Consider the following 21,045-nt stretch of genomic DNA (forward strand, 5'->3'; position numbering starts at 1 on the left):
AAAAAAAAAAAGAGGAGGATTAGCAGATGTTAGCTCAGGTCCAATCTTCCTCAAAAAAAAAAAAAAGTCCTTTTCACTGTATTTAAATATTATCTCAATAAAAAAATGGACGAGAAAAAAAAAGACTGGCGACGTTGGAAAGTAACACTCAACGATGTAAGGAGAAATGTGGTATGGTAAACCCCTTTTAAAAAACGTTAAGTGAAGAAAACATTCCAACACGCTCTGCTGGATGTGACTAAACAAGGACGTTAAAATGCCCTGCAAACTCCAGTTCCTTCTCCTCCGTCTGATCGCATTCATCCTCCCTCGGATGCTCAGGGCCCTGGGAGCTCCGGCGCGCCCTCGGAGACCACGTGGCCTGAGCCGCGCCCCTGCCGACCCTCGCCCCGCTCCAGAGCGCTCCGCCCCTCACCCGTAATCGCGTCGCGGACCCGCCCATTGCTTCCGCTCACACCCCGCCTTTGAACCGTCCGTTCACCTTTCAATCAATTCGAGTAGCGCAAGAAACGAACCAATCGCAAACCTCGTCGGAGGGAAGGGGCGGGCCCCTTTCCCGGAGGTGTTGCTCAGAAGTTCTCCAATCAGAGGCTGAGTGCGGGAAGTTTGAATTCTGCCGGGGCTCGGTTGTGGGCGTCCTGCTTCGGAGGCGGCGGCGGTCCTCCAGACCCGGAGCGTTCCTTTACTTTTGGTTTGGTTGACGTTTCACAGTAGAAGCTGCCTCAGGTAGGTGGGTGCTGGCAGCTGGAGGAAGGGCGCTGGCTCGCCTCCTTCTAGAAGGTCTAGAAGGGTCTGAGGTCCGGCGGCGGCGAGCTTGACGCCGCTCGGGGGAGGCTCCCCTAGGACCCGGTTACCTGTCCTTCCCGGAGCTGATGACTCAGTCCTCCAGAAGAGTAAATGTTTGTTGCCATGATCTATGTAGCAGTCAGCGTTTCACCCCCGGGCCGTGATTGGCCTTTGGGACAATACTTAGCATGGTTGGCCCTGACATTAACTCCGGTAGCTGCTCCCAGAGCCTGTGACAACTCACACCGCCCTGGTTGAGAACCTCTAGGCAAGCAAGACTAAGGTATTCTAGACTTTCAAGCTGGAAGAAGCTCCAGTCAGCTAAAAAAGAGAATTTAGATGTACCGTATGTGAAGAGCCAGGTTGCCTGGCTTGAGATCCCAGCTCCACCACCTGTTCGGTGTGCTAACGTGGGCGGTTAATTTCCCTCACCTGTATAACAGCGATAATACTAACCACCTGTTAGAGTTTAGGTGCTAATTAAATATGCCTTTAGTATTAACTCTCACTCTTGTGCATGCTCGCTCTTTCTCTCTCTTTGCTGTGTATAGAGCTATGTGGTACTTTAAAATAACTTTTTTCTTTGATTGGTTAGCAAATTAATAATTTCTTTAATTGGCAAATTAATACTTGCAGGAGGTGGCAAATCAAGTAGTAGAAGAGAGTGCTTGATGAAAAGCACAGTCCTTTGTTACTTCTCCTGGGCTCTTAAAGGAGAAGTTATTAGCATCCAGGTCAGACGAATTCTCATTTTTTATATACTCTGTTGATTGCTTAAAATAAGGTAACATTTTAATTTGTTGCATTTCTTGTACAGATTTTTCTTTTATCTGGAGTCTTCTAGTGGATGTCTCAGTTATTCTTGTTGTTGAAGAGTATGGTGTGCTTATAACTTTTTTAACTTCCTAATGGTAAACCCTCCCCTTTTTCTTTCTTTTTTTTCTTTTAAGCTGGCAAGACTTCTGGAGACTCAATCCTCTTTCTCCAGTTAGGCTTGCTTGTTTTCTATACCCGCTGCATAGGTGACCCCCTTAGACTTCCTGTTTTCCTTTATTCTTTTCCTCATTTGGATCCAGGATTTCTTAGAACATATGACATCCTGTTTCTTGTCCTTCTCCCTTGTTTTGCTTGAATACATTCTCAAGAATCTTTCTAAGAAAAGGGTATGTGCTAAGTAAACTGTATGATTTCTAACATGGTTGAAAATAATTTTATTCTGCCCTCACAAGGGCAAACTTATATGGTTATCCTTCTATATCACCATGCTAATTCTTCTGAAAACCCATCTTTTTCTCAATTGTGTATATCCAACTGCCTGCTTATCATCCCTATCTGTCTAATAGGCATCTCGTGTGTTTTTGTTTGTTTTGTGTTTTGTCTTGGGAAAAAATTCCAGGCTGCCTGCATTCATCACCAGGGGAAGGTTAGGAAAAGATTCTGTATACTGTCCTTCACTTCCTTCCCCATTCTCACCTTTACCTCGCATTCGTTGTTTTGTAATGTTCTGTACAGTAAGCCTAGAGGCTCTTGTTTATGCTATGGACCGTAGCATCCTGGACTTCACTTCATCTGTAAAGCAAGGCCCTATATAGGACCCCAAAGTAGGTGGTGGTGTCTTATCTTTTGATAACTTTCTTCCCACTCTTCAGTGTCACATATTTATTCCATTTAGTACTTAAAAATTTTTATTTCATAAAGCTTTGAGGTGGGACAGGAGATAAACTGGAATCTTAATTTTTTAAATAGTAGGAAAATCTATATAAGTTGGTTTATCTTTCTTTTCCCTGACAGGATGGCTTTGTCACATTTTGCCGGTCAACAAAGAAAGGATTTAAGTATTGACATGATTAGAACTAAAATTGCTCATGGGAAATCTTTATCTCAGAAAGCAAACAGACATAAGGAATATGAACAAAAAAGACACTTTGGTTTGAAAGATGTCAACATTCCAACTTTGGAAGGTAGAAATCTTGAATTAGATGAGATGTCTGAAGAGTTAATTCCAGAAAAGATCAGTGTCAAGCCAAGTAAGTAAAGATCTTTTGTAATTTTAAGTGCTTTGAAGAGTGAATGAAAGTTGGCTCAATACCTGAGGTTAAAAAAAATCTTGACCAGGGGCTGGCCTGGTGGTGTAGTGGTTAGGTTTGCACACTCCACTTTGGTGGCCCAGTGTTCGTGGGCTTGGATCCTGGGCATGGACCTACATACTGCTCATCAAGCCGTGCTCTGGCGGCATTCTGCATGCAAAAAAGAGGAAGATTGGCAACAGATATTAGCTCAGGGCCAATTTTCTTCACCAAAAAAAACCAACCTTGACCAGAAGAATGGAGTTTTGAAATACCATTCTAAATAACTTGGTATTTTCTACAACTAAATACTATCTATTTAAGGTAAAGGCTGTGAATGTTCCTAGCTAGGCTAAAGCCATTCACCTGTGGAGTATTATACCTCTTTATTATCTATATTGCCTTATAGGAATCCTAAAGTTCTCACTTCTGGAGTTTGAATAAGATAACTGTTGATGAGATAAATTGGGGACGTTAAAATAGAAGTTTTATAGAGAAAGAAATGAGATGTCAAATTGTTTAACTATTCACTGCTTCAATTTTATCACTTTCCAGGACCAGTGTAATATGCAGCATGTACAAGACATTCAACGTAGTCAAGCTTAATGGATTCTGTAAAAGGGGGTTGAGCTGAGATATTTCTTCCAGATTTATCATTTTTGTGATTCTGAAGGAAAGCAAGAGAAAAGAATTTGACGAGAGTGTCTTAGGGTTGTTTTTATTTTTGAGATGAGGTGATCAGTGCATGTTTGAAGGTCAAAGGAAATGGGTTGGTAGCTTCGGGAGAGAAAGTAAAGAATAACATCTCTTAGGAATTGGGAGGAAATGAAAACGGGGCCATAGAATGGTACTGGATGACCTCTAAAGGAAGAGCTAGGGCCGGCCCGTGGCTTAGCGGTTAAGTGCGTGCGCTCCACTACTGGCGGCCCAGGTTCGGATCCGGGCGCGCACCGACGCACCGTTTCTCCGGCCATGCTGATGCCGCATCCCAGATACAGCAACTAGAAGGATGTGCAACTATGACGTACAACTATCTACTGGGGCTTTGGGGAAAGCAAGGAGGAGGCTTGGCAATAGATGTTACCTCAGAGCCGGTCTTCCTCAGCAAAAAGAGGAGCATTAGCATGGATGTTAGCTCAGGGCTGATCTTCCTCAAGAAAAAAAAAAAAAAACTAGACATTTTTTGTCTGAGAAGAGGTGATATTATTGCCTCCTACGTTGGCTCCTTGTTTCTACTCTAGCCTTCTCAAATATTGCATCCCTTGACCAAAATCTCTCAAATAAAAGTCTAACTCTGTCAATATGCTATTAAAATATCCTTTATTTTCCATTTGCAAAGGTCTAGAGCTGGGAGTAGGCCTAGCATGTTCCAGAGAAAGCAAGTAGGTGAGCACAGCTAGAGAAGAAGGGGCGGGGGCGGGACACGACACCAGACAGTTCCCGTAGAGCCTGAGGGCCATCTTTATAAAGAGATTAGCTTTTACTCTGAGATGAGAAGCCATTATTGGATTAATGTGTTTATATAATCTGATTTATGTTTTAAATTCATCACTTATAGATTGTAGGGTGACAAGCATGGCCTTGGGGAGACCAGTTAGGAGCCTACTGCAATAGTTTAGTTGATGGTTGATCACAGTCATAACAACAATGGTGGGTGGTTGCATTCTGGATATATTTTGAAGTTTGAACCAAAAGGATTTCCTAATGGAGTGGATGTAGGTTGATAAAGAGAAGTCAGGATGATTCCAAGGTTTTTGGCCTGAGCAACCAAAAATATGGAGTGGCCATTTACTAAATTGTAAAAGACAGAGAGAGGAACCATTTTGGGGGGAGTAGTAAGATTAAGAGTTCAGTTTTGGATGTGTTAAATTTGAGATGCCTATTAGACTTATAAGAGATGTTGAAAAGGTAGTTGGATATACAAAGTGAATTCATCAGAGAAGTCCAAGCTGGAGATATAAAGTCAGGGGTTGTCACCTGATACATGGTGTTTGAAGCTATAAGACCAGATGTGATTACCCAGAGTTTTGCTGTGGAAAAAGGAGAGACGAGGGGTAAGCACTCCAACATTTAGACGGTGAGGACATGAGGGGAAACTAGCAAAGACCTGAGGAGCAATGCAAAGTAAAGTAAGAGGACAACCAGAAGAGTGTGGTGTCTTAGAAACCGAGTGAAGCAAGCATATCACAGAGGACAGACTGATTATGCGGTGCTGCTTGTGAGGTCAAGTAATATTAGAAGTGAGAATTTGAACTTCACTCTGGGGGTCGCTGGTGATCTTGATGTGTAGTTTTGGTGGAGTGAAGTTCAGGGAGTGAAAGCCGGATTGGAATGGGTTCAAGAGAGAATGGTTGGGGCCGCCCCATGGCATAGCGGTTAAGTGTGCACGCTCCGCTGCTGGAGGCCCAAGTTCGGATCCCAGGCGTGCACTGACGCACTGCTTGTCAGGGCATGCTGTGGCGGCGTCCCACATAAAGTGGAGGAAGATGGGCACGGATGTTAGCTCAGGGCCAGTCTTCCTCAGCAAAAAGAGGAGGATTGTCATGGATGTTAGCTCAGGGCTGATCTTCCTCACAAAGAGAAAAAAAAAAAGAGAATGGCAGCACCACCTAGGATGTTTTCTTGCCCCAAAGTTTGAACTTGAGTCTAATCAAACCCTTAGATATTTTCAATTTATAGAAAATATGAGGGCTAGAGGAATGAATAAGAAATATGAGAAACCAAACAGACAAATGTAGAGTGCAGGACATTCTATAGGACAACTGACCAGCTTTTGTCAACAAGACAATGGCCTGGAAAAAAGGGTGAGGAGGAGGATCTGTTTTAGATGAAGAGACTTAAAAGACATCCAGATACAATGTGTGGATCTTGCTTCATTCCTGGTTTGAACAAACCAATGGTTAAAAAAAGAAAGACCTATTTAAAACAAGCAGAGAAGTCTAAATCTGGTCGCTGTAGTAGATGATAACATGGAATTACTGCTGACTTTTTAGGTGTGATAATGGTATTGTGGTTATGAAAGAAAGTGTCTTTATTTTTAGAGGTGCATACTGAAATATTTATGGATAAAATTTTGTGAGTAGAATTTATTTTCAGATAACTTCAAGTGAAAAAAGTCACGTGCAGCAAAATGTTGATAAGTGTTGAATTTGGGTTGTAGGTATATGGGCGTCCATTATATTCTCCTTTGTGTATTTGAAGTTTTTCATAATTTTATAAAAAGTGAGGGGGACAAAAGGAGAAGAACTGGACATAGGGATGTGGGGACCTCTCTTGAATAGTTTTGCCTTAAATGGAAATGGAGAAATGAGGCAAGCAGCTAGATGAGGATGTTGGTTGGGAGGAATTACTGCATGTTTGTAACTTTATGATGGCAACACCCCAGTATAAAGAGAGAAATAGGGGAGTGCGAGGGTAAATTGCTGGAAGAATGTCCTTGAGTAGTTGAGAAGGAATAGAATCTGGAGCTAGGTGGAGGGGTTGGCCTTATGTAGGAGCTCTCTCAGCCCATCTAGAAGGGAAGGCAAAGTCTGTGGGTCCAGATGCCCGGGTGGGAGCTTTGAACGCAGATGGGAGAGGAGCTGTTTCAGGTTTGAGGAGAGGATAATGTGTGAAATAATAATTCCAGAGAGAGAGAGAGTGATGAAATAGGGAAGTGTAGGGTCCAACTGAGGTTTGTAGTCATAAAGAGTGAGAGATGAGGTAGCATGCCTTTCCAGCTACATTCAGGTGAGCATTGCAGGTGGGAAGTAAGCAGAGAGTGGCATTTAATCAGAGTTGGAATTTTGCCAGGGTACAACTCTAAGAGAGGAGTCAAAAAGTTGAAGTAGTGATTCTGATGATGAATCATGGAATCTAAATTGGATAAGAATAAACTTGAGAACACAAGGGAGGTGAGACACAGTAAAAAGATGAGTGTAGATCAGTAAAGGGTAGGTACTGGTGGGGCCAAACAGTTGTTAGAAAGATAAGATATGGTTGTCAGAGTGGATTGCTTGAAATTTGGCTTATGAAGTAGGGACAGTTCTTATTAGTAATGATGAGGTCTCAAGTGCCTAGTTGCCTCACAAATGAATACAGGTGTGACAAGACATTGGTCCTCTTAGCCCTTGAAGTTTCTGGCAGGGCCTGGGTTGGTCAGAGCTCTCTCTCTGACTGGATGCATTCGATCACAAGCAGCCTCTGTTTGCTCTGGTGTATTGGGTAAATGTTATTTTTTATGTATGCCATGGAATGAAAATGGTTGAAATATTGGTACGGGTGTGACCAGGGGAATGGGTAGCTGAGGTATAGTAAAAGCAAGATCATTGGAGAAAAGGAAACCTAAGAATTGAGAGGCAGGGAATTGGAGGGGTCATCAAGATTTAAACAAGAACGGTGATGGAGGCAGCAACAGTGAGCTGGGAGCTAAAGCCTTCGAGGAATGAGGGGGAAACCTGGAGGGTCTACAGATGACTAATTGGGGTACTGTCTAGTATGATCTGATGACATGAAATATAAAGCTGGGCTCTTTTAGTGAAGAGGAAGAAATCACTGAGAAGCAGTGATGAGGACACCTCCCCTCTTTGGGCCCAGTGATATTACCAGTGTGGGAGAAGAAAAGAGTCAACCACTTGAGAGGACAGCTCGGGAAGCAGTGTCTTCAGGGGAGGGCCAGGTTTCAGTTAGATCAAGAGATGAAGGGGACATTCAGGGAAGTCGAGGATATAGGCGTTTTGTTGATGTTGATGTTGACTACTTCGTCATCTGAGCTCTTGCATGTTCTGTTTTTTGCCTGGATTATTGTTTTAAACAACTTTTTGAGGTATAATTTACATACCATAAAATCTACCCATTTAGGTAAATGCTTTTTTTAGTAAATTTACTGAGTTGTGCACTTAATCTCCCTGGATTATTTTTAACCCTCACCCAGTGGGCAAACGTATACTCATTCTTCAGAAACCTTCACAGGTAGTCTCTCTTCTGAGAAGCCTTTCTGGATCTCCCCAGACAGGTTTATACTGCTTCTCTATGGTGTGCATTCTCATGCTATTTATTCCATGGTAAACCAAATTGAAACTGTTCATCTCCTGCATGATATTGTGAGCCCTTAGAGGGCAGAAATTCTCTTACTTATTCTTACTGCCTAAAAATGTCTGGCACATAGTAGCCACTCATATTTTTCAAACCAGTTTAAATAAACATGAAACCTAAGTTTGAGAATCATAGGTGGGAGCTAAAGAAACTGACAAACAGCCTTAATATCAAAGGAAAAGTTGTATTAGTTACCCCAAAACTTAGTGGCTTAGAGCAACAAACATTTATGATTTCACACAATTGTGTGGGTCAGGAATTTGGGTGCGGCTCAGCCAGCTGGTGATGCAGGTTGCAGTCGAGGTGCCATCCAGGGACACATCTGAAGGCTGGACTGAAACTGCAGGAGCTGCTCCCAGATGGCTCACTCGCACGACTGGGAAGCTGCTACTGGCTTTTGGCAGGAGGCCTTAGCTCTGTCACGTGGCCGTCTCCATAGGCTGCTGGAGTCTCCTTAAGCCTCCACATGGCCGCTGGCTTCCCCCAGTGCAAGTGATCCAAGAGAGAGCAGGGCCAAAGATGTGCTGTCTTGAATGAGCTAGTCTTAGAAGCCACACCCCACCATTCCCGCACTTTCCTCAGCCCTGTTCAGTGTGGAGGGGCAACACAGGGCATGGCTACCAGGAGGTGAGAATCACTGGAGGTCAGATGGAGGCTGGTGATCATAGAAGTTAATTAATTTAAAACTGAGGTAATGCATGCCTCATACATAGCAAGCAATTAATAAATATGCGAACAAAAGAAGGCAAAAGGAAGAGAAATTTTAAAAGAATAGGGGTTGAAATAACTTCTGGTTAGAGTGCTAAGGAATTAACAAGAATTTACTGAAAGCGTTTTTAACAGCAGTTGAAGTGAGACAATGATATTTTAGACATTTGTGTAACTTTTTATCTGAAATGTTTTATATACTGTTTTTCCTGCCGCTTAGGGTCACTGAAATCTCTTCTAAGTGATCAACGAAGACAAATGCTCCAGAAATACAAGGAAGAAAAACAACTTAAAAAATTGAAAGAAGACAGAGAGAAAGCTGAACGAGGAGTATTTAAAGTGGGTCTTTATAGACCTGATAAGCCTTATTTTCTTTTATCCATACCACAGTACCAGTCAAAAAAGGTAAATTTATTATCCTGACTTGATATACAGGAATAGTTTCTTTTAACGGGAATTTTCTTTAAGACATGACACTTGATCTTAGGCAAAAGGCCGAGAAGCAATTCTTTGAGAGTTTAAATGACTAAAATAACCCTTTCCCCATAGTCCCTTTATTCACTTAACTAGTTGGTAGGAGGTGGGAATGACATAAGAGTAGCTCAGAAGATGAAGATCAGGTCTCTCCATGTAGCTATAGGTAGGTTGACATGGGATGAAACTAGGAAAGCAGGTGGGGCTAGACTGAACAGTGAACGCTGTGCCCAAGAATTGGGCATTTGTCCTGTTGGATATGGAGAGTCAAGGGAGGCTTAATAAATGAGGTTGTACCATTATCAAAATAATAATCCAGGAAAAGCTTGCGATTATAGTCTGGAGAGGGGCGAATTTATAGGTAGGAAGACCAGCTGTGAGATTGTCGTGATAGAATAGGTGAGAAAGGATAAGTGGACTGGGGCAGAGGGTTTAAAAGGAAGAAATAGGGGTAAGACATCTTAGGAGATAAATTTGACAGGTGACCAAGTAGACAGTGAGGGGTGAAGGAAATTGAAGAGTCAGAGATAAGATGATTCTGAAGATAAATTAGTTTGAGCAACCATATAAATTGTGCTGCTGCTAAAAGAGATGTGGAAGGCAAGAAAAGGAATGTGCCTAAGTGGGTGCTTATTAATAACACTTTTTTTTAAGCTTGTTTGGGCCACCTGGGTAACAGACAGTTGGGAATAAAAATTTGAAAATCAGGATGGAGATCCATGCTGAGGTGTGGATTCAGGATATGCTATTGGGAGTATGGCTGGGTGTTTAAGCTGTAGGACTAAATGAGACCACCCAATAAAGACATATAAATTATGAAAGAGTGAGGTCTAGAGAACACCTTCAGGTGGGCAAGAGTCAGGGACCAGTGATAGGTCAGGGTGGCAGGAGAACTAGAACAGGACAGAAGCTGAAGGAGGGGTGATCTAAAGAAGAGAATGATCGATGAGTCAAGAGGGATGAAGTTTGAACACAGGCAGTTGGATTTGTAAATTAGGTAGTCAGTCACTGGTGATCTGCTGTTTTTAAGATATGGTCTCTCGTTGGCTGTGTATTCATTCCTGATCTAAATAAGAATTGAATAACAAAAGCTCGAGACATTGCCTGTTTTTTTTTGCTTCCTGAATCTCATTGATGTATTTGACAGACCTTTGATTACTCTTAGGATAATGTGGAAGAGACCAAAATTAGTAGAATACAGCTCAAGGTGGAAAGATACGGATACATATGGTCTATATATGTTAGAGGAGGGTGAGATTGTACGTGTTTGGAGGAACATCAGAGAAGACCTCTTGGAAGGAGTGAGATTTAATCTGGCTTCTCAACACTATGTGGGATACCAATCATTGGTCTAAAGTGTAAACAGCTATTTACAAACTGTTATATGTAGGGGGAAAAGACACACATCGTTGCATTAAATAATAAGATTCACCAATAGTTGTTTTTTATTCTACACAGACAGTAGCCACTGCTGAATTTTGTTCCTTTCATGCAATCTGGAGAAAAGCCTCATTTCTTTAGCACTAAATTTTCCCTAGGATTTGGAGAAGCAAATGGGTCCTAATCTAGAGGAGAAGTCTGGTTGTGCCTCTTAAGGAACTTTAGAGTTGTTAAATATCTTACCACTTCTAATCAGTCCTTCTCTTGCTAGATTTCTTCCCCACTTTGTGATCAGGTCTCCATTTTCTTATTGACAGTGGACACATGCCTAATCGTTAGATTTGAAGGCAAATTGTCAAAGCTAGGAAAGTAAGCTGTGCAGTATCTTTTCATAAGTAGAAAAGAAAAGTCCTAACACTCTAGTCTGTTCATTTGCCCCCTCCAAATAATGTCCAGCTGCTCATATTAATGAGGATTCTAATACCTGGAAAATACAGTCTGAGATTTCTTCTCTCTCCTCCCTGAGACACATGAGTAAGTTTTGAAGCTATTAAGCATAATTTAAACCAGAACCAGAAAAAATAGTAATTTAAGTTAGCAAGTATTCTTTTTGCCATAAATGATTGAGGGTTAAATGATTAAGGGTAAAATTTAACTTTATTTTTTTGTTTGTTTGTTTTTTTGTTTTTGTTTTTTTGTGAGGAAGATCAGCCCTGAGCTAACATCTGCCAATCCTCTTTTTGCTGAGGAAGACTGGCCCTGGGCTAACATCCATGCCCATCTTCCTCCACTTTATATGAGACGCCGACACAGCATGGCTTGCCAAGTGGTGCGTCGGTGCACGCCCGGGATCCGAACCGGCGAACCCCGGGCCGCCACAGCAGAGCTCGTGCACTTAACTGCTTGTGCCACCAGGCCAGCCCCAAATTTACCTTTAAAATGGAAACTTTATTTCATGATGAGACATGAAAGTAAATTTTGCCAGTTCATTTTTCTTCAAACTTGATCTTATCTTCCTTTTCTATAACTTGATCTTGATGGCTGCTCCATCTTGCATGGATGACAAAGTCAGAGGCCAAAGACCAGATGGAGCTGACTAGGGTGTAGTTACAGTTGGTAGATAATTGTTACTACAATGACAAATTGTACTTTTTTTCTCAGAGTAAGTAAATTCATTTTAAATCTAATATCAGCTTCAAGCATAGTGATTATTTTACTAGAGTTAATAGTACCAAAATCCCCGTTATTTTTATGGTAACAGAGCAGTTTTGGCTAGGTGCTAAGGAAACACTCACTCAAAATATTCATTGCCCAAACATCCCTTATGACACCTATACCAACTCTGTGTGTCACACTCTTTGTTTGTTTACTGGGCTTCTTTTGTGCCTCCATGTCACTATAAAATGCTTATAGGGATATAAAGCACATAGGGTGGGGTGATAAACTTATGGGTCTTCAGAACACCATTATGGATAAACTTTTTAGGAGGCTTACTAAAATAAAGTGAAGTGGGCAAGGAGGGAAATAGTATGCCTCTTTACCAGGTGAGAAAGCTACGTTGCATGTATTCAATAAATTTTGAGTCACTACCATGTTCCTCTAGGCTCTAGGATATAGTAGTGAATAAAACAAAATTCCTTGTTTTCATGGAGCTTACATGTGAGATAAGCAATAAAAAAAGACAAATATATGGTATGCTGATGGTCATAATTATTATGGAGGAGGTAAAAACGAAGAGAAGGGAAATGGGGGGTATGGAAGTCGGTGCAGGGTGGGCTTCTGATGGGGTCTGGCTGAGATGGTGGCATTTTGAAGGAAGTCTTCAAGGAAGTGGGAGAGTGAACTATGGGAAGAGTTTTCTATCCAGGAGAAGAGTGTTCTACACAAAATTCAAAAGTCTTGAAGTGAAACACGCTGGTATGTTTAAGGACTCTCAGATTATAGTCTGCTATTTTTAATAGCTCAGGCCATTAGCATTTTCCAAATTCTAGGATTCTAAAAAAGCTTGCAAGGAAATTTATATAATGGAAAACTTTTTTCTTCATCTCATTTTATTTGCAGTGGTGGATTTTTTGCTGGATCATTTACAATAGCCAGATTTCAGATGAGGGGTCAATTTACAGATTAAAAGTGTGGTCGTTTGATTCATTATGCAATTAAATCACATAGCACCTAATCTTTTAAATAGGTTGGTCATGGGAGTGATGTTCGGGCAGCCCAATCTGGGCAAAGACAAACTTCCGAAAAGAAAGTGGACGGTGAGAGAAAAGGTAGGAATATTAGCCAGTATGCTAAGTTCTGATGCTGCCACAACAATAACTTAGTAATTACAGAAAGCATCTAATTTGCTTGTCCCCGCAGCCGGGCAGTCCGCAGCGCCCACGTCCGCGAGTGACGAGGTCAACGACCGCAGCGGCAAAGCGCCCCGGAGCAGCCTCGCCACGGGCGCCGGGCGCTTGGCGCCGCCACGCTGGTGAGACCGGCTCTTGATCGGTGGCGGAAGCAGAATGTTGGGGGCCCTCGGGTTTCCTGTGTTCGGTTTTTAAAATCATCATGTGTTCTTGGAGTAGGAGAGGAGGAAACGGGAGATTCCACTTCCTGAAGACAGGTTCTGTGCCCCGCCATCCAGTTGGCACACACACTGAGGGCGCTCAAACGGTGAAGCGTCTGAGTTGGTGTGAGCGGTGCTTCGAAGTGAAAATTAACGGCCCCAATAAGTTACAGTCAGTCCATTTGGTGGAATATGATGTAACCATTTAAGAATAACGTTGTGAAAGAACAGTTCATGACATGGTTCAGAATATATTAAGTGGGCAAAGAAAACAGGTCAAATTCTGAACAGTATGATCACAATCCTAAAATATATATGTGAATATGTGAACAGAGGAAAAAACTGGGAAAACACCCTAAAGTGTCAACAGTGATGGTTTCTGAATAATATCATCTTGGGTGATTTTTTTGGATTGTTGTTTCTGAGCTTTTCTTTACCTAGTTTTCTATAAAAAATATGCATTTACTGTTCAGAGATAAAAGGTAAAATACCTTTTGTTTTGAACACAGGTGGCCTGTACTTGGCAGGAAAGTTCATCTGTTTTTATCCTATTTAAAACTGACTTTTAATCATAAAATCCTTTGAGACATACATTGCTATTCTTGCCTTTTTTCCTTTCCCAAATTACCTAGTACTTTTAATGCAGAATTTTCTATCTGGTCAAAATGGATCTATTTCGTTTTTATTTTAGATAGCAGGACAGAAAGAAAGGCACCAAATCAAGGAAGACCTGCCAAAAAGATAGAAAAAAAACCTGGAAAGGTAGAGTATAATCATCTATTTATTTCTAGATACTTTGAAAATCTCATTGCTACTTTCATTAAACACACAGAACTGCTTCAAGAGGTTGACCTACATGTGTGTGAAAACCTCTTGAACCATAAAGAGGCATCAAGAGGATTTCCTGTTATTGTTTTTTCAGGTGTCTTGTCCCCAGAGCTTTATAAGTAGAGAAAGTGTAATTTGGCTAACAGAAGAGAGAGAAATAAAAACACAGCTGATGGAAGCCTTCAGATGAGAATTAGTGAAGAGATAGTGTGGAGCAGGGTGAAATACATTGACTTTGGATTCAGTTAGGCCTCAGTTTGCATATTGTCTCGCTTCTGATTAGCTATATAATCTTGGGCAAGTTATGAGTTTGTTTTCCCACCTGCAACATATTGTACCTACATAGAGTAGTTTTAAGAATTAAATAACATAATGTTTCTGATAGCATCTAGCATAGTGCCTGGTAGAGTCTTCAAAGAAGAGCCACCATTTTGAGGACCCAATCTCTTGATTTATAATCCATGCCACAATTCCTTAGCCTTAAAAAAAAAAGTTATGCCAAAGTGTAAGAAACCTGGCTAGATTGTTACTAAAAATCAGACACAGATCCTCCAAGGAAGGCAGTACAGGGTGAATCTTCGACAGACAAGCAGCTAGATCTCGTATCTCCTCCCTTGCGATTGCTTTTCTCCTTAAGGATTATAACTAGTTTCTACTTTTCCTGCCACATGGGCCTGAGGGACAGGGTTACTCTTAAACTCTTGTCCAGGTAGAAATACTCTGCTTTCAATTCATATCTCATTAAAAATCAGAAACATAGAAACCTCTAAAAATTGTGTTTAAATGAGTGGGTTAAATGGGCGAAGGTGGTGAAAAGGTACAAACTTGCAGTTATAAAATGTCAGTCCTGGGGATGTAATGTACTGCATAGTGACTACAGTTAACAATATTGTGTTGTGTATTTGGAAGTTGCTAAGAGAGTAGGTCACAAAAGTTCTCATCACAAGAAAAAAAATTTGTGACTGTGTGTGGTGATGGATGTTAACTAGACTTACTGTGGTGAACATTTCACAACGTACAAATATTGAATCATTATGTTGTATACCTGAAACTAATGTAATGTTATATGCCGATTATATTGCAATAAAAAAATACAAGTAACAAATTGACTTGAAAAAGAATATATGCTTCACATTTTACATGGTTAATCTCACTGTGTCACATTGGAAAATATTTTTGCTCTGGGGCTGGCCCAGTGGCGTAGTGGTTAAGTTTTTGAGCTCCGCTTCAGTGGCCCAGGGTTCACAGGTTCGGATCCCGGGTGCGGACCAACTCACCACTTATCAAGCCATGCTGTGGCAGGCATCCCACATAAAATGCAGGAAGATAGGCACAGATTTCAGCTCAGGGCCAAAATTCCTCAGCAGAAAGAGGAGGATTGGCAACAGATGTTAGCTCAGGGCTAATCTTCCTCACACATGAAAAACTATTTTTGCTCATATGATAAAGTTCTTTACAATAATCCAAGGTTATTTAAAAAAAAGGATTTGGTCCTTGACAATACTAGTCATCCAATAAACTGGATTTCTAATTCTCAAACCATTGTAATTATCAACATAATTTAAGTAAAAAGATATGTATTTGTTAGGTGAGTAAATTTTTCCATAGTTTTCATATATTTTAACTTGTTGTAATACCTAAAACCTATTATTTGGTTTTTGTAATAAGCACTGGTTCTCGCTCTCTCTGGACCATAGCGATGGTTTATGTCGCTGGTGTTCTGATTACATGTATACATTTAATTCTATTTGTTTTTGTCTTTAAATTGTGTACATGGGACATACCTCTTAACTTTCACATTTTCAGGCCTGAAACATTGGTTGAATATATCCCCAGAAGAGAGGTTCTCACTCTGCTCTGTTTATTCACATCTAGGTCGTTTCTTTTAAAGCTGATAGTGAAGAAAATACTTTGGAGTCACAAACCAGTGAGACAAGTGGAATGGATAAAAATGGAGTCTTATCAAAAAAGGAAAAGTTACCCAAGACAAATACTGCAAAAATGAAAGGAAGGCAATCGTTCGCCCCTGAAGATTTTGTGTTTCACCCACCAGATGGTCTGAAGACCTACCGATTAACGCCTGTGACTCCCAGAAGTACGAATTCTTTGACACCCAGATACACCTGGAGTCCTTTAAAAACAGAAATGTAAGAATGTAATGTCGATTAAGAAGTCCTTGCTAAGATGGATAACAAATGCCTTTCTTAGATTTGCTTTTTAAGTTATTTAGTTAGTAAACTATGTTCATTATAAATCATGAAAATATGATCTTTCAAAAAAATTCTTCAGAAGCCTACAATAATGTATTTGAAAGGTTTGATATTTTCTGTGCATTGTTATTATTTTCATGATTCAACATGTGTTTTTTTGCTTTTAATAAGTGACTTTATTATAACACATTTTTAGAAATAAATTTTTAGAAAGGAGAAATTGCTATACTGTAGCTCAGACATGGTTTGGATTTTTTTGTTTGTTTTTTTTTTGTTTATGTTTTTTTACTGAGTATTACTTTAGAAAAACTACCTCTAAAGACAAAATGATTAACTTGTAAAGTGGGGAGAAAAAATCAATTTGAATCTTTGAAAGAAATGGCAAGGTCGTTTTTGCAAAGCCTGGCTGGTGGCATATTTACTAGAAACTGCTCAGCAGCATCTGAGACTCCTCAGTGTTTACACCCAGTAAGAGATCTACAAATCTGTGGATCTCATCACAATTAGTAAAGGTGGACATTCCCACTGTAGGTGTTTACATTTTTTCCCCTCCAGAATAGACACATTAAAAAAAAATAGAAACATATTTCTATTTTACCCAAGATTTGTAAAAAGCAACATAATTTTGAAATCCTTCAGTTAGATAAGTGGGGTTCATGTTTCATGAAGTATATTTTTGGTATTGTTTTTAGTGATAAGACTCAAGAAGCAACAAAAGAAGTTTTGGCACGGAAATGTGAAACTTCCTCTGCCCGGACAGTACATCAAGATTCAAGTAAATTACAGTGTCCTTTGGGTTCTCTAACAGCTGGGGATACAGGTGTGGTGTTTCAACGAAATTTTTACTTGCTTTTCTGGATTGTGATTTATCAGAGATTGTTTAGAGCCCTTTTTGCCATATAGCTCACCATATAGTTCAGGGATGTGACCTCAGGGTCAGAAGAGACGGAAACGCATGGGGAGGGCATATCTGGAGACAGAGCTGGAATGAGGAAGACAGACTGAGAAGGGGGAATGTAAATGTAAATTTGAAGAGATGAAGAATATTGAGAGACACTTTAGAGGAGATCTGATGAATGAAATCATTGAGGCAGAAATAAAATTTTTAAATTCAACATTGAAAAATTTGAAGGATTTAACAAATTTGTCTTGTGGGGGATGTCATTTTTAGGAGTTGCTGCTTTGAAATTTATATGTAATGTTTTCTTTAATCTATAGAGTATATCTTAAATAGAAATGAAACTACTACTAAAAATGTAGATGGCCTTCCAATAAAAGAAGTCCCATCACTTGAAGTAAATGAAGATCAGAAATCCCAGTCACAACATAACGTGCTGTATTTCAGGTTCGTGCATTTGTTCCTAGCGTAAGAATTTTGTATTAATGTCTATATATTTAAAACCAAAATCAAACTATTTTTAGCCTTAATATAATACGTAGATGAATTAGGAGGAAACTGACTTTAAGTGATTTTTATTTACCTTTTAAATTTTGGGTTTTTTTTCAATAGCTATAGTACATTCATGTGGTTCCTAATTTAAAAGGTAGAAAAAGGTACAAGTGAGAAGTCTTTTTCCCAACTCTGCTCCCAACCCCCTAGTTCGAACCTTCCACAGAGGCAAGTGTTATTCATTTCTTGTGAATACTTCCAGAGATAGATAAACATATTTTTCTTTTTTTATGTAAACAATAGCATACTAATCTGTTTTCTTCTAATATTAAATGTAGGAGCTATTCCATTGTAGTACTTTAAGGAACTTGCTCATATTGTTTTTTGTGTGTGTGTTTTTTAATGGCCACATTGTATCCAATTATGTGGATAGACCACAGTTTACTTAATAGATCTCTGTTGCTGGTTATTTACATTGGGTTCAGTCTATTACTATTACAGTCAAGCCTGCAAAGAACAACCTTGTATGCTTTTCAATTCTCTCCTGTGCAAATATATAAAGACCTCAATTTATATTCCCTCCAGCAAAGTATGGGAGTTCCTATTTTCTCATACCTTTTTTTCCCCCACAAAGAAACTAAGTTAATGTTTATTTTATAAAGGAAGGTTAGAGGGAGATGATGGGAGGCTCCTTCGCCCACTAAATCATGAGATAGGATTATGTTTCTCCAACTATGAAGACTGAAAATTAACATCCTGTTTGGGGAACCTCAACCGTGTCACCTAAATGCCTTGGACACAGATCGGAGGACTGCATTTGGAGAAAGGCCCCAACACTCCACATCACACAGGAAATGATTACATACTATTATTCTTGAGTGAATGTAGCAAGGAAATTCTCATTCCTTTTCCAATGCAGTATTAACAATTTTTTTGAGCTTTGCCAATCAAATAGATGAGAAATATAGTCCATTGTGTTGTTTGAGATATTAAGATAATGAGCAATTTACCCAACTAAATAACGTCAGGTCTAAGCCGGCTCTCATTTCTCATAATTAAGTTGTTCTCTCTTATGCCATTAGATTTAAACAGCTAAATTTTTCTTCTAGGAAGCAAAAACTATCCTGTTTCTCCTGCTGGGGTGCTTTTTATAAAGAAACAGGTTAAATTTCCCTTAGGCAGGGGTTTCTTAACCAGCACTTCTGACATTTTAGATTGGATAATTCTCGCAGTGGGGCCGTCCTCTGCAGTGTAGGATGTTTTGTGGCATCCCAGGCCAGTAGCACTCCTCTAGTTCGTGACAATCACAAATGCTCTCGACGTTGCCAGATGTCCCCTGGGGGCAAAATTGACCAGTGTGGAGAACCACTGCCTTTGGACAAGCAAAGCCTGATAACTAGAATCTGGGAGGCCCTAACACGGTAATTCCAGACTCACAGGTTTTAGCTTCAACTGACTCTTGGCAGTTGGGTTGTCTTAGTTCCATGGACAATAACAGAGAACTAATAACAGGACTCAGGCATGTCTGGTTCTTTCTGTTCAGCCTCTGAAAAATAAGAACAGAAATAACGAGAAATATTAGCTTGAAAAGTGGCTCTTGGCATTAACCCTCCACGTTAGTTTTAGGTGCAGAGGGACGGACATGTGTAGGGTATCAACTTGTGTTTATGGATTATAATATATCACAGTTCATAGAATAATTAAGCATCAACTCTGGAAAATTACTATTGTATAAGTGTCATATTGCTAATACTTATATATTAGTATGAGAAACATTTGTAAAACTGAAATGTGTGTCATAATTTTAGAAATATTCTTCGGTCAGAAACCGAAGAATTAACCTCTCACTGCCTTGAGTGGGAAAGGAAGCTTGAATTGGACATTCCAGATGAAGGTGAGGGAACGTTTATATTTTTTATGTCTTAGCTTTGTTTATTTTAATATGGTTACATTTATCTGAAACACAAAAATCTAGCGTTGTCCAACTTTATAGTTTCGTTATTCAAAATAGCAAGACTTTTTCATATCTCAACATATGTTCGCTAATATCTCTGCTAAAGTGGTACATGACTTTAAAGAAGTAATTAGATTATTAGCTGTCATTCCTGAAAGTTAGACATTTGCCTATTTAATTATTAGATTTTTTTATGGCTTTTTGAATGACATCTATATCTAGTATTGTTTAATTATACAAAAATATTTTCTGAATGAAAATTACCTAAATAAATATGGAATAGATTTTCTGAAAAGTTCTTTAATCTTATTTGGGAAGCTGTTTAGAAAAAATCATTTGTGTGCTGTGTGAAGTCCTTAGATACTGATGTACAGTGAGTTATTTGAGGTTGAATTCTTATAAAATACAAGGAGAGTAGAATGCTGTTTACTATGTAGCAACATGTATGAGAATGAATATTGCTAATTTTTACTGGGAATAGAAGCAGATAGTTAATGCTCAGTATTTGTATGACATAGTTTTGCAGTAGATGTTTTTTGTTGTGCTTTAAGGTAAGCGTTTGATTTTGTAAGCCCTAGGATATTTGGGGTGAGGTCGTTTTATCACTGCTTGGCTTGCAACCAAGGTCCTGTTTGGTTCTTTAACTTTTAAAAATCTCATATTTCCTTTAGCCAAAGGTCTTATTCGCATCGCTGTTGGTCAAACAAGACTCCTTATGAAAGAAAGGTTCAAACAGTTTGAAGGACTGGTGGACGATTGTGAATATAAACGAAGTGAAAAGGATACCACCTGCGCCGATCTAGATGGCTTTTGGGATATGGTTCGCTTTCAGGTATGTGGTCAAGTGTTTGGAATGGATTAACTTTTGAGTCTCATGTTTTTGAAAATGAGGTAACGGTAGTAAAACGGGGCTCATAGTAGCTGCTTAGGCACCTGTGATATTAAAGGAGACATTAGCCCCTTTATAAACTATAAAGCACTGTCTACATTTTGTGACTGATGTCCCCTCCTCCCTCATATTGTCTGGGTAATTTCTATATGGGTTGGAAATTGCGATTCTGTTCAACTGTTGACTGGTCTGCAGTGATTCCACGTGTGAGAAAATGACTACACTGAGTCTTCAGCAGTTGAGTCCATCCAGCAGTTACTGTTCTTACCGAGTGCCGGGCATTGTATGAGGAGCTGATAGATAAGGCACACTCTCTACCCCAGAGGAGTTTCTGGTTTTATTAGTCAGACATAACACGTAATTCCAATCTAGTGTAGAAACTGCTGTGATAGATGGAATTACTAGGAAGGTCAGTAAAGGTGTGGGAGGAGATGACACTTTCTAGCTTTTTGAGCAAATTTTAGAAATAAGCATATAAAATACTATTTCAAGGGCCGGCCCCATGACTTAGTGGTTAAGTGCGTGCGCTCCGCTGCTGGTGGCCTGGGTTCGGATCCCAGGCACGCACCAATGCACGGCTTCTCCGGCCATGCTGAGGCCACGTCCCGCATGCAGCAGCTAGAGGGATGTGCAGCTGTGACATACAACTATCTACTGGGGCTTTGGGTGGGAAAAAAATACTATTTCAAGAATCAGTAGCTAATAATCATTAGACATTTGAGGAAAGCCTGAAACT

At 39.9% G+C, this 21,045-nt stretch overlaps 1 protein-coding gene across 1 annotated transcript in view; it reads left to right on the plus strand.

Annotated features, from left to right (window-relative positions):
• Nucleotides 1-577: 577 nt before the first annotated feature.
• Nucleotides 578-21,045, plus strand: part of LOC101405405 (disks large-associated protein 5) — a 34,654-nt gene continuing 14,186 nt past the window's right edge. Inside the window, 12 exon segments of the mRNA XM_087447778.1 lie at nt 578-726; nt 2,578-2,813; nt 8,854-9,038; nt 12,676-12,757; nt 12,849-12,960; nt 13,058-13,164; nt 13,625-13,800; nt 15,742-16,013; nt 16,769-16,896; nt 17,295-17,421; nt 19,275-19,360; nt 20,092-20,252. Of these exon segments, the coding sequence (XP_087303904.1) occupies nt 2,579-2,813; nt 8,854-9,038; nt 12,676-12,757; nt 12,849-12,960; nt 13,058-13,164; nt 13,625-13,800; nt 15,742-16,013; nt 16,769-16,896; nt 17,295-17,421; nt 19,275-19,360; nt 20,092-20,252 (1,671 nt within the window). The 5' untranslated portion in view covers nt 578-726; nt 2,578.

This window comes from Ceratotherium simum, chromosome 24, assembly GCF_057802395.1.
Source record: "Ceratotherium simum simum isolate JZ-2026a chromosome 24, ASM5780239v1, whole genome shotgun sequence".
In the NCBI taxonomy this organism is placed as follows: domain Eukaryota; kingdom Metazoa; phylum Chordata; class Mammalia; order Perissodactyla; family Rhinocerotidae; genus Ceratotherium; species Ceratotherium simum.